Source organism: Callionymus lyra, chromosome 18 (genome assembly GCF_982586985.1).
Source record: "Callionymus lyra chromosome 18, fCalLyr1.hap1.1, whole genome shotgun sequence".
Classification (NCBI taxonomy): Eukaryota; Metazoa; Chordata; class Actinopteri; order Syngnathiformes; family Callionymidae; genus Callionymus; species Callionymus lyra.
The window spans coordinates 20,623,032-20,635,940 of NC_141835.1; the positions used below are offsets into that span (position 1 = coordinate 20,623,032).

General features: G+C 38.2%; 1 protein-coding gene across 1 annotated transcript in view; it reads right to left on the bottom strand.

The window, feature by feature from the left end:
* LOC148060901 (CAP-Gly domain-containing linker protein 4) overlaps positions 1-7,291 on the bottom strand; it is a 38,597-nt gene extending 31,306 nt beyond the window's left edge. Inside the window, exons 1-2 of the mRNA XM_087779247.1 lie at positions 7,206-7,291; positions 282-422 (exon numbers count right to left, since the gene is read on the bottom strand). Of these exons, the coding sequence (XP_087635373.1) occupies positions 282-402 (121 nt within the window). The 5' untranslated portion in view covers positions 403-422; positions 7,206-7,291. The remainder of the gene's footprint in view (positions 1-281; positions 423-7,205) is intronic.
* Between the last annotated feature and the right edge of the window lie 5,618 nt (positions 7,292-12,909).

A 12,909-nucleotide genomic window follows, 5' to 3' on the forward strand; every position in this document is an offset into this window, starting at 1 on the left:
AAATAAAAAATCAAATTGTTACATGTTCTACTCTGACCTGAATTAGGGTCATATTTGGCCCCCTAGATGCACTTTGCCCTTTGTGGTCGGAGAGTAAAAAGTAATTTGTATGTAAAATGTATTCATTTTTAAGAAGAAATGTTACAAGTGTAAAATTAGTTGTTAAGTGGCTTTTGAAATGTTAGTCGCGAAGAATGAATTAACATTATAACAAATACTACGTCAAAAAACCTAAACTAATTCGGTACATACCCCCCCTCATGTTCATTTTGTGAACTCACCACTGTCGCTGGGCATGGGTGCTGACGCCACCTGGTGGATGAATGGCCTCTGACGGGATCTCAGGTTGCAGTCCTGTGCAGCGTCTCCCTCTGCTGGCTCTGAGACATCCTCCTTCGTCATCCTCGCCACAGGGCTGGATGCTGCGACAGAAGTAGAACGTATGAGTCAGGTGTTTGATCCTTCAACCCCGCTGCTGATGGATGGAGTGATGAAGAGCGAAAGTGTCACTATGATCCTCTTTCAAGTTCCTCCTTCTGTGTTCCGGGGACAGCGACCTCCAACACTCATCGAAGAGATGAACCTCTTGTTTTCCATCACACACTACAGGTGCAGCTGCACTTCACAGCCTTCAACCTTTTCAAGTTCTTACAAAGATTTCTCTCTCTGGACCTGTGAACTGACTCGGGGCGCAACCGACCGTGAAACCAATAAAGCGTCTGGGAGCTGAACCTCTGGACCGATCGAGCTTAAAATGTCAATTTCTAATTTCTGTAGAGTCAGAAACTTTTTAGTAAGAATATCTGTCAGATTATCTTCATATTCCTCGCGAAAAACAAACTACTTTCATATACAATTATGCCTTTTTTATTTGTAAGTTGTCATTATTTAAGATAGAATTCAACTTATGACTTGTTTTCTTCTTCTTGTATTTCCTGCATGTCAAAATAAAGAAAAATTATTGACTAAAATGTTTGTGTCTGTAGTTCCTTGGAGCTCACGTGAGTTATTATTTTTTATAAAAGATTTAGTACTTTTGTTTTACAAGAATAAGGGAAGTAAGTAAGTAATTTTTATTTATATAGCGCTTTTCCAGACCAGGGTCACAAAGCGCTTAAACAATGAAAACAATATTCAATAAAGTTTATACTTTAAAGATCAAGATAAAACTGAGAACACAACAGGAGTTCCAGAAAATCAAGGAAAAGCCTGAACAAATAGAAACTTCTTAAGATGTTTCTTAAAGGAGTCAGTAGATCCATCAAGCGCAAAGAGAGAGGAAGATCGTTCCAAAGCTTAGGAGCAACAGCCTGAAATGATATTATAATATGAGTATAATAATGAAACTAAAAAAAGTCATAACAGTATGAAATGTAAACAATATGCAATTAAAATAATTACTTTAGTTAAGGTAAGGTAAAACTTTATTGATCCCTCAGGACGTCTCCTAAGGGAAATTTTTTTTTCCAATAGCCACAGAAAATACAGCAATTTTTCATAAAAAATTAAATGAATAAATAATAATAATAATAATAAATTGAGTTTGTAAATCAATTAAATTTTTACCATCATTTTAGGAATCTTAAACTCAAGACTGGGCTAGCTTTGTGACCCTGGTCTCGAAAAGCGCTATATAAATAAATATTACTTACTTACTTACTTACAAACTAATTCTAAGTCTTTTGATGGGATGATCTTTATTGCATAACCAGGTGACCTCATACAAAGAGTCCTTTCTCAGCCAGCACTCACTCAATATCAGCATAAAGGTGGCAAATGCAAGTTTGAGACCCCTTATTTTAGTGTTTGTCTGTGACAGTTTGTAGGTTTAGTTGACCCTATAAAAAATGTGACCCTTGGGTAATTTGATTGGCCGGAGTAAAAACAGTGTAAAAATGAGTAAAAATGTCAACGGCCCTCGGAGATAACAGTGTTCAAGATTGTGGTTTTTCTAGAAATTGACGAAAGGCAAATGCATCCGATAACCGATAAGGGTCGCCAGCTCTGTCCTGGGGCGCCTTCTGAAGGCTGTGGAAGAGGTGAGCGGGAGGAGGATGTCAGCCAAGCAAACCTCCAAGAGGGACAACAACTCCCACCCGATCCAACACACACTCGCTGAACTAAGGAGTGGCAGGATGATCCACCCCGAGTGTGTGTAGGAGAGGTTTTGCGGGTCCTTCCTTGTTGCTGCTGCCACAATCGGAATTGCACTAAATAAACATATGTTGACCAAATTAAATTCAACTTGAATATTATTTGTAACTTGTTAATAAAACTTTTCAAAATCCTTATTTTTTGGTATATTTCAAAAGTGTATTCTTGTTTTTTTCTGTTGCATTTGCGTATTATATATCTATCTATCTATCTATCTATCTATCTAGTTTATTCTTTTTGTATGCTGCTGTAAAGTGAATAATACAGGAATATAATCTTATATATCTTGAAAAACAAATACAAAAGTGTGCATACGCTCATAGTTGACTTTTGTTTTCACACTCCTGTTTAAGTTATGACTTTAAAAAATAGTCGTTTTGTTTCTTTATGTTCTTATAAATAATATAATAAGGAGTAATTTCAACATTCAGGTTTTCAAATAAGTGACAAGATACTATAACGTGATATACAAGACGATGTCTCGTCCTTTTAAAAAGTGTTACAACCTAGTTTTTAGTCTCCTATAAAACAGAATGCAACTGTTGCTTCTGTCTTCATGGCATACAATTGTGAGTCCCTGCAGTCGTTCATTACAAAATCTCTTCACCAATTGGACAAATGCTCCTTCCAAGTCACTACACAAGAGCTACACACAACAACGCGCCCTTCAGTCGGGCTGTAAATCAAAATGGCCGTAAGCTGAAATCGATAATTAAACAGCGGCATGTTCATCCGTCACTAGGATGGAAGACTTTCTGCTCAGAGAGGAAGACCAACACACACATCTGTGGTTGCTGGCAACGCGGGCTTGATTACACCCGGAGAAAATGAAAAATACTGAGTCAGTCGACACTAAGTGAGAGCAATTATAAGCCGTTATTGCTTTTCAACGTACAGAAAGCTCAGCAAGAAGCTGATTTTATTCCTCAAGTGCTCGGCAACACAAAACAAAAAGTGGCATTTGGGTTTAAATCTTCAGCATCAGCCGCAGCGTCAGCAGAAAGAGCTGATTATCCTTCGCTGGATTGTTGGCGTCACGTCACAACGGACTAGTCTCCCAATAAATCACCCGTCGTTTGAACCATGATGTCACTTAGACTTAAACCTAGTTTCGGAAAATAGAACAATGTACTTTATCAACGTGAATGATCGGAGGCAGGAAGCCCCAAAAACAACTCTGATTTGATTTGATTTGCCCAGACAGAAGGTCAGAGAGGTCAATGTTACGAGCAAACAAACGGCAATCGTCAATCTTCCTTTTCATACATTTTTCCACACCCACACAGTATGCTCATGATTGTAACTTTATTTCCATTGAATAACGTGCTGCACTTCCTTGTCATAGGATTTCGTTTAAGTGTGTGTTGGTCGCAACTGTTAAATGATGTTTTCCTGTACATGCATATCATATACATTTTCATTTTCCCATAGTTCATGCCCAACATCTTTTCTTTGGAAGACATTATTATATTATTCTTTCTTCCTCCTAAAGGGTTTGAATAAATTGTTTAGAACAATAATTTTTTAGTTTAACAAAGTAACATTTTATTTTCACTTTAAAGTAAGCATGCAAAGAACAAGTTCATTATTTGTATTTCTTTATCCGCTCTCTTTGACACCATTCATTTATAGCCATTTTTAGGGCGTGGAATAGATGCTGAATGGGTTATTGTTTAATGTATTTTATCACTTTACAAGTCTTTTTTCGCATTTTCTTTCTTTTTTTTATCCTCTATCCTTTCCATGTTACCTTAGTCATTTGTCTCCCCACTGATCTCGGACCAACTCTGTCTCTCCTCTCTGCATGTTCAAACATCTGTCTTCCCTAATGTATGTGTGTGCTTGAATAAAGTCCAGTTTTGTCGTACGAAGCGTCAGCCGGCCTTTTGTTTAATAACTTCTTCCAGCTTCCGCATTCCACACACCGCTTGCTCCAAAAACCCGGATGTTGACATAACAATTAGTAACCCGGATGGTTGACACGGCAACCATTGACCCCGTGTACATCCCCCTTCTTAAAGCCAGTGTACCTGTAAACTTGAATAAACTTCACTTTAAACATATACCTATATGCATACATATACGGTCCCCAGTTCTTCTGCCTGGTCCATGGTATTGTGCTGGATCACAGTACAGGGCTCAATTTTAGCACTTGAGCCGCTTGTTTCAGTGGGGACAGCAACATCTTCAGGTGTTTGAAGGAGATGGCGTCTGCTTCTGAGGTACACAGGTTCTGTTGACTGCGCCTGGTACTGTAGCTATTGTGTTGCTCTGCTTCACCCAAAACTGTAGCCAGTCTGTCAAAACCTGTCGTGGTTTGCATTCCCACAGTTTGTCCTCCTTTCCAATACGGGTGAGCCACACTTTGCATCTAGAACACTGAATACCTTGGCATTTGGCGTGTCAGAGATCACCTGCTCTAGGGTCTTCATAGGGTGGTGAGGTCTGAGGAGATCTTTGTTGAGGAGGAAAGGGTCAATACACAGTCTGATACTACCATCCTTCTTACATGTAGCCAGCGTTGGATAGCCTGCATGGGCTTGATGACCCCCAGTCTTGTCATTTTGTTTAACTCAGCAATGATTTTGTCCTTCATGGCCAGCGGTACTCGCATAGAAGCACATATAGTGGGTTGGATTGAGTTGTCTAGGCTCATGTTGTATAGTACTGGCAGTTTTCCCACTGTTGTGTTGTCAAATAGGTCTTCGTACCCGACAAGCTCCGGGGCATCTTGCTGAATGGCATGTACTTCCGGTCCATGTCAGTCCATAGTTTGACACTGTCGGAGAGCTCAATACGTTGCAGAAGGGCCTTGGATATGACATTGCATCTAGCTCCGGTATCAATCTTGACCTTGAGTGTTTGTTTTGAGTCTAGTGTTGACAAATTGGTGAATAATTTGTTTTTTTCAGGTAAGTAAGTAAGTAAGTCATTTTTATTTGTATAGCGATTTTCTAGACCAGGGTCACAAAGCGCTTAAACAATCAAAACAATATTCAATAAAGTATATAGGCTTTTTTTCAATGCTTTCAGAATAGAATGTATCTGTTGTTTCTGCTGCCGTTGGTGCGTCAAACTCACCTATCCTGTGTGTGTACCTACCCCTGCGTGGATTGGAGTTTATAGAGTTAATAAATGACTATTGCAACAGTTTGTTTTCATGTCTTAACAAGAAGGAGCTGTCTGACCTGCAGTTGATTCAGAACTCTGCAGCGAGAATTCTGACCCGCTCTAGTAGAAGAACTCACATTTCTCCGATCCTTAAATATCTTCACTGGCTTCCAGTTTCTTTCAGGATCAACTTTAAAATTCTGGTTCTTACTTTAAGAACTATTCAATGTCAAGCTCCTCCTTACATCACTGATCTGATCCAGCCTTACACCCCAGCTCAGGCTCTGAGGTCTGTGGATCAGAATCTACTGATGGTTCCTCGCACACGGTTCAGGACGAGAGGAGAGAAATCCTTCCAGGATGTTGCTCCTAAACTTTGGAACAATCTTTCTCTCTCTGTGCTTGATGGAGTTTACCGCCCCCTTCAAGAAACATCTTGAGAATTTTTTATTTGTTCAGGCTTTTCCTTGATTTTCTGGAACTCCTGTGTTGTTCTCAGTGTTATCTTGACCTTTAAAGTATATATTTTAGTGAGTAATGTTTTGATTGTTTAAGCGCTTTGTTACCCTGGTCTGGAAAAGCGCTATATAAATACAAATTACTTACTTAAATTGTGTGGGTTCTTTAACTGGTCTGTTGAATGTGCCATTGTGTGGTTTGTTTGACGCATTACAGCGTTTGTTGAAAGCTAGACAACTGCTGCGTTCTGGTTGGTGCTGACCACCACAGTTTGAGCATTACATGATTATGTGATACTGCACTGTGCACACATCAGTCTCCTTCTTTAGCTCCTTATTATCTTTTGTCAGATTGTTCGTGTATCATGCACATCTGAATGGCTGCATTTAGAGTCAACTCTTTTTCTTTCAGCAGCTGAGAGAGGAGAGCATAATTTCAGATCCCACACAACACTTGCTCCAAACACCCGGATGTTGACGTCACACTTATTAACCATGATGGTTGACACGGAAACCACCGACCCCGTCTACACCTAACTTTGTCTTCAAACTTCTCCATGCTCCTCTGATCATTTCATTTTCATCTTCATCTTCCCAGTCACTGAACCTCTTCATCTCTGACGCTTCTAACATGGATGTCACGCTCCAAACTCAGAATTAAACAATCTAATAGCACAAGGAATGAATGAGTCCCTGAGTCTATTAGTGTTGCATCATGGGAAGGAGCATTCGTGCACTCATTCTGCTTCTCTGCTCACTGATGACAGTGTTGAGAGGATGACTGTCATCATCCATGATGGACAGTAGTTTGTTCAGAGATCTCTTCTCTGCAACTGTCACCAGTGAGTCCAGCTTCATTCCAACCACAGAGCCAGCCCTTCTGATCAACCTGTCCAACCTGTTGACACTCCTCTTGGACACATTTCCACCCCAACACACCACAGCATAGAACAGGACACTGGCCACCACAGACTGGTAGAACATGCAGAGGAGCTTCTTGCAGATGTTAAATGATCGAAGCCTCCTCAGAAAGTACAGTCTACTCTGAACTTTCTTGTAAACGTGGTCTGTGTTGCAAGACCAGTTTACTGTCCAGCCACACGCCGAGTACTTATTGTTGTGAACTAAAAATGTTTCATTTGAAGATTCTTGGTCATCTTGTTGATGGAAACAAACTGGCTAGCAAAGTATTTCCACAAGTTGATATCACAGTAGTTCAGAATTCCACGAGTGTATGTCGCATGTTTTTCTGGTTAACTGAAGGCATTCAGCATAAAACGTAAAGTGCATTATTTTTACATTCTATAAAAGCCACGGTGTATACTACTGCTGAGAAATAAATGTGTTTTAAACGACGCATTGATCACTTTGTGGCTACTCTGTTGATATTCAGCGGTTTGCATGCCATAATAGAAGAAAAATAAGCGTTAACACCTCCATCAAAAATCAGATTAAAATTACGAAAATTATTATCGGCATTACCTTAAAGGTGGCTGTCAGGGTAAATGATTCATGTCCAATAGTGGAGAATTAAACATGGTTGTCAGTACAGGATCCGGGCAGCTTACAGTAACACGGCTGCGCATGCGCGGCGGCGGCGTCGCGTAGTGACGCAGCTACGGGTCCCCACAAAGACAAAACACGATTTCAGTATCCAGGCTGCGCATGCGCGGGTGTTACTAGAAAGCGGTTTAAAAACGCTCTACCTCGGAGAGTCAAAGTAATCCAACAATGATTAAAACATATATATCACAAATAATAAATAAATCATTAATAAAGAAGAATAGACTCACTTGTGGGGGGTTTTCTTCGCCTTCTCAGTCACTGTATAGAACTAAATGATAGAGGGTTCCGCTAGTTGTACACCAGATGGTGCTATTTAGCAACAATAACGCGTATCTGGTTAGAGTTGTAGAAATGTTGAAGAAATGTGTTTCTATTATACATTACTAGTCTCTGAATATGACTATAGGATTTTTGTTTTGGAAACTGTGTCCTTTTTCGTTTTTGAGTATGTATCAACCCTGAAAAAAACAACATAATTAGATAAAAAAAATATATTTTAGATCAGATTATTATAAAAAGTATTTTACCACTAGGTTTTCAAACATCTTTTCCACAATGTTTGTTGTTTTAAGTGAGACAAGAAAGGTGTCACATGTGTAAACCTTTAATAGAGCTAGACAGTAGAAGATGACAATTTAAGTTATTTATGTTTCGTACTTTTATTGCGTCTTTAATCAGAATCAGAATCAGAATCCTTTATTTGTCCCGCGAGGGGAAATTCGGTTTAAACAGCAATATACAAAAAATAAAAACACCCAGAAATAAAAATAAATTGAAAAAAATCTAAATAGAATAGAATCAAAATCTGCCCTATATTATATATATACACTTACATATTTACAAAAATAACAAGAAGAAAAGGTGCTGTTAAACAAAAGAAAACAAAAAAAATCAATTGATTGGAGTCTGGCTGTGAACCTGCTGTGGAGGTTTGAATGGAGAATCCCCTGCTGGTGTCATAGCAACAGTCAGGTATCAGTTTTCACCATAACAGAAGAAGCTGCTCCAGGTAAACCATACAAATAATCAACTTGCATGTTGTTCATTGACTGATAAGTTAATGTTCAAGCCTTGCTTTTGATGGTCAGTGATAGAAATAAGCTTGCTGGATCTACTGTTTAACTTTATTTATCCTCAACAGTATTTCAGAATATTGTAAATCGTCGCAACTGCTTTTTTAAATTTCAATTGCCATTCTTTTTGAGTAATTATTTACCGTATTTGACTATATTATTACTATTATTAAAAAGACTTGTATATTATTTATATTATTATTATAATATTACTTCATGCATACATTCATCGAATCCTTCTTAGTCAAGCTATGTTATCTCTTCATTATAAACATCATAAACGGAAAATTCAACATTTTAAACAGCAACAAACGTGAAAAATCAACCACAATTTCCGAAAAAATAAAAAAGCAAGGAATAAATGTTGTTGTTGTTGTTCTGTACACTATTAAACATCAGCCTTTTTTTCATGTTGGCTAAAACAATAGTTGACGAAAGAGGGGGAAACCCTTTTAACAAGTCTTATCGAAAAGATTGTGTTTTTTTCACGAATCACGAGACGGTTTCAAACGCTCTTGGCAAACATATTTATGTATTTTAAACATTTTCACATCCAATTGAACAAACCAAAAACAATCTTCATAAAAAACAATTTGACAAAAAAACGTTAATATTAATAAATATAATTAAATTAAACAACGAAAAAAGACGTACTGTTTTTAAACGCATACATTTGTTTTGTAGCCGAAGTGAACTAAAAGCATAAATATTTTTACACACATTCTTCTCGCCTGTAATATTTCTAAGATTGTTTATTCATCTTTTGCACCAGTTGTGAACGAGTCAGCAGTGACGTCATGACAAGTCGGACGCAGCAGCCTGCTGAGCCCAGGCGTGACCAGCTCAGATCTCCAGACCAGTAGGCCTACTGTGTTTTTAACATGTAATTTAACCTTGTCATGTGATGTAGTTCTTATTCTCTAGTCGATCTATTTATTGGATGGACAGGTTTCGTCACAAGAGGACAAGAAAAACCACCCCAATAGGTAGGCCTCCTTCTGAGGCGGGCCCTCCCAATAGGCAAACCGATCATTTTGAAATAATACATTATTTATTATCTTCTTCAACAGTGGTGGTGCTTTCAAACTTTTTTTTTCTGTTCTGTTTTGTATAGATTTTAAAACTACTTGGTGGACTGAGCTCAGCAGAACCAGACGATTCTCCAACCAAGCCATGTAAATATATATTTGAGAGTTGTGTGCTGATGTTTTTTTATCTTTCAGATGTGTATCCTTGCCAATTAGTGCAGGTTAAAATCCATTTTTCATAGCAAGTAAAATGTAAAAAGTAAGATTCTACTATCATTTCAACTTAAGTCTCTCTCCATCAGAAATATATTTGTTCTACTTTGGCTTAATTTTGTTCTGCTTTTACAATTGTGTTTTTTTATCTACGCTTTCTCAGTCACCTATAGAACTAAATGATAGAAGATTCGATTTTGGCAAAAGCTAGTTGTACACAAGATGGTGCTATTTAACAAAAATAATGCGTATTTTGGCAAAAAAAAAATTATTTTATTTATTTAGAATCCCTTATTAGTCCTGCGAGGGGAAATTCAACCATTCACACATACTGATGGGAGTAGGCATGCACACTTGTGCCAAGTTCACCATCAGGAGCAATCAGGGTGAAGTGTCTTGCTCAGGGACACAACGACACAAGCTTGTCTGGAGCTGGGATTGAACCTGCAACCTTTTGGACTGCAGGCAACCACTCTACCATCTGAGCTATGTTGACAGAATATATATTTAAAATAATGCTATTTTCTTTGGCACAAACATGAACATTTGAGGACTGTTTAGTAATCGCCTGGAGAATTTCCGAGGGCACTGTTATCTCTTTTATTGTTTAACTAATTTGTATTCATGTTTAAAATATATGTATAGGCACACATTTGTATTGAAATAAATGGGAGAGTATAACATAAATCAGGTTACAAAATCAATATTTTCTTCTTTTTTTTTGGTTATTTTTAAAATATCCAGATATAAATTAAAGTATAATAAAAAAATAAAAAAATACAAAATAAAATCCTCAACCCTACTCAGGGAACTCAGAAGCAGGCTTGCCTCGTCTTTACTTTTTGATGTGATTATTCAGTTACCTCCGCCATATCCCTGAGTAACATGTTGATTCCCATTGATGTAAATACAAAACTTGAATTTTCTTCTTTCATTTCTGAAAAAAAGCTGCTTGTCCAGACCTTCTCCCACGTGGGAGGTGAGTCAGTGGGCTCTCCAGGCGCTCCCCTCTGAGCGACTCTGTAAGCTGGCACAACCCAAGACCCCTGCTCCTGGCTGGCTCCCAGAACTCCCTCCTCTCACCCCTGTAAGCAGAGCCACACAGACTTCCGTCGCCACTCCGAGGATTTGCCATCTTGCCCAACCAAAGAGAAGACATCTTGAAGTATCTCCTCACCTCCCAGCACCTGAACGCCTCACGCCCGCCACCTACCGGGCGTCTGCTCACACCGAGCTGCTGGCCAGTGAGTCTCTCCTGCTGCCTCCAGTTTTAACCCTTTAACTCTTCTTTCATGTCATTCAAGGCCCAAAGCACGAGCACCCCACTTATAGGTGTGAGCGCCCCGTGTTGTGGCCCGTCTCCAGAGCGGCGCGCTCGTACACCGCCACTCACAGAATGTTGGAGTTGTCCAGTCCCAGGGAGAGGAAGGATCTCCGGGAAGGTCACGACCCGTACAGGGTCAGCAGGGCGGCTCGCTCTGCCGGTCCCTCCGCTCGCATCTGTCAGCTCTCGCGTCCACTGCCGCGGAAATGTTCGTCCGAGTAGGACGGAAGTGACTCCAGCTCCGACGTGGACCGTGACATTTTTTCTGAAGGGGTCACATCGTGCACTGGGATTTTTTGAGAGGCCATCGTGAAAAAAAGGGGCAAATCAAAATAATGTGATTCAATGGTTGATAGATGAGACCTGCAGCCCTTTCACTGCATTCATGTTGGCAAATATCAAGTAGAAACTAACACTTGTATTTTATATTTATTTCTATTATACATTACTAGTCTCTAAATATGAGTGTAGGATTTTTGTTTGTAAAATGTTGTCGTTTTTGTATAACCCCTGAAAAAAAAGATAAAGCAGAATTTGGGGAAAAAAAGTGTTTTTTGTATAAGATTATCTACATAACACAATGTATTTGTCATCGTAGCATATTAAGCTCGATTTTATTACTTTATTTTAAATGTTTTGCTGTGTCATTGTTTCTTGATGGCCCCTCAAAACTGCCACTGTATAAAATGTGGCCCCTAAAGGAAATGGAATTTTCCCTCCACTAATATAGATACACTTATTTAATGAACATCTCTTTTCTTTTTAATTCATTTTGGGACAACAATCATCACCTGAAGAATGATTAAGACAATGTAAATTAAGTAAAAAATAACAAGTGATGTATAATAAAAATACATACAAAATTAAAATAGTTTCCCGTTTAAAAGGTTTTTTTGGTCGTCTTTCTATATTACATGTTTTTTTTTCTCTGACCCTGTGAGATAGACAGATTAGATGAGATAAGATAAGATAAGTAGATAGATAGATAGATAGATAGATAGATAGATAGATAGATAGATAGATAGATAGATAGATAGATAGATAGATAGATAGATAGATAGATAGATAGATAGATAGATAGATAGATAGATAGATTAGATTAGAAAGATACATGGATAGATTAGAAAGATAGATAGATAGATAGATAGATAGATAGATAGATAGATAGATAGATAGATAGATAGATAGATAGATAGATAGATAGATAGATAGATAGATAGATAGATAGATAGTTTGTTTTGAAAATTGTTTTTCCAATTGGCACACAGCAATACAGACGACAATTCATAAAAATAAAAATAACAACAAGAACAAAGTTTCTACAAAACGAAAGTAAAAGATGACACAATCTAAGTCTAAAGATAAAGGACATAGATCAAAGACAAATAACAAATATTAACTCTCAAAGGGCCACACCTTGTGCAGGTCTGCTCTACCTGAGGGAGCCAGCAGGTTAATATAAAACATTTCCGAATGCAATTCTCCTTTATTCTTGGACATTGTTCAAATATAAGTAGTCACAGCAGTTCACAAAACAAACATTATACATACCCACACATTATATTAATACATACAGTACACAAACAAAATAAATAAATAAATAAAATGAGTACAATTACAATGATATAGACAAAAATAAAACACAATTAAATAATTAAGGCAATGGGCATAAGTACGCACAAAACTAATAAAGTTTGATTCAAATCAGTGCCAAGATACCTGGTCAACTTGTGCTTGTTTGATAGCAGCAGTTCAAGGGTAGGTAGGTGTTCTTCGATCAATCTTCTTATCAGAGCCACGCCCCTTCTTATCTCCCCCAAAATCAAGTGGCTTCCATCATTCCTTACTTGATTATTTTAAACTTTACTCTTGAATAAGTCACCAACATCGACCTGTCAATCTCCTCACGAGTTCCTCTCGATCCATTCAGTCGATCATGAAAATCGATCCCAGGGAGAGCGGGAGGTCATGATTTAAACCAC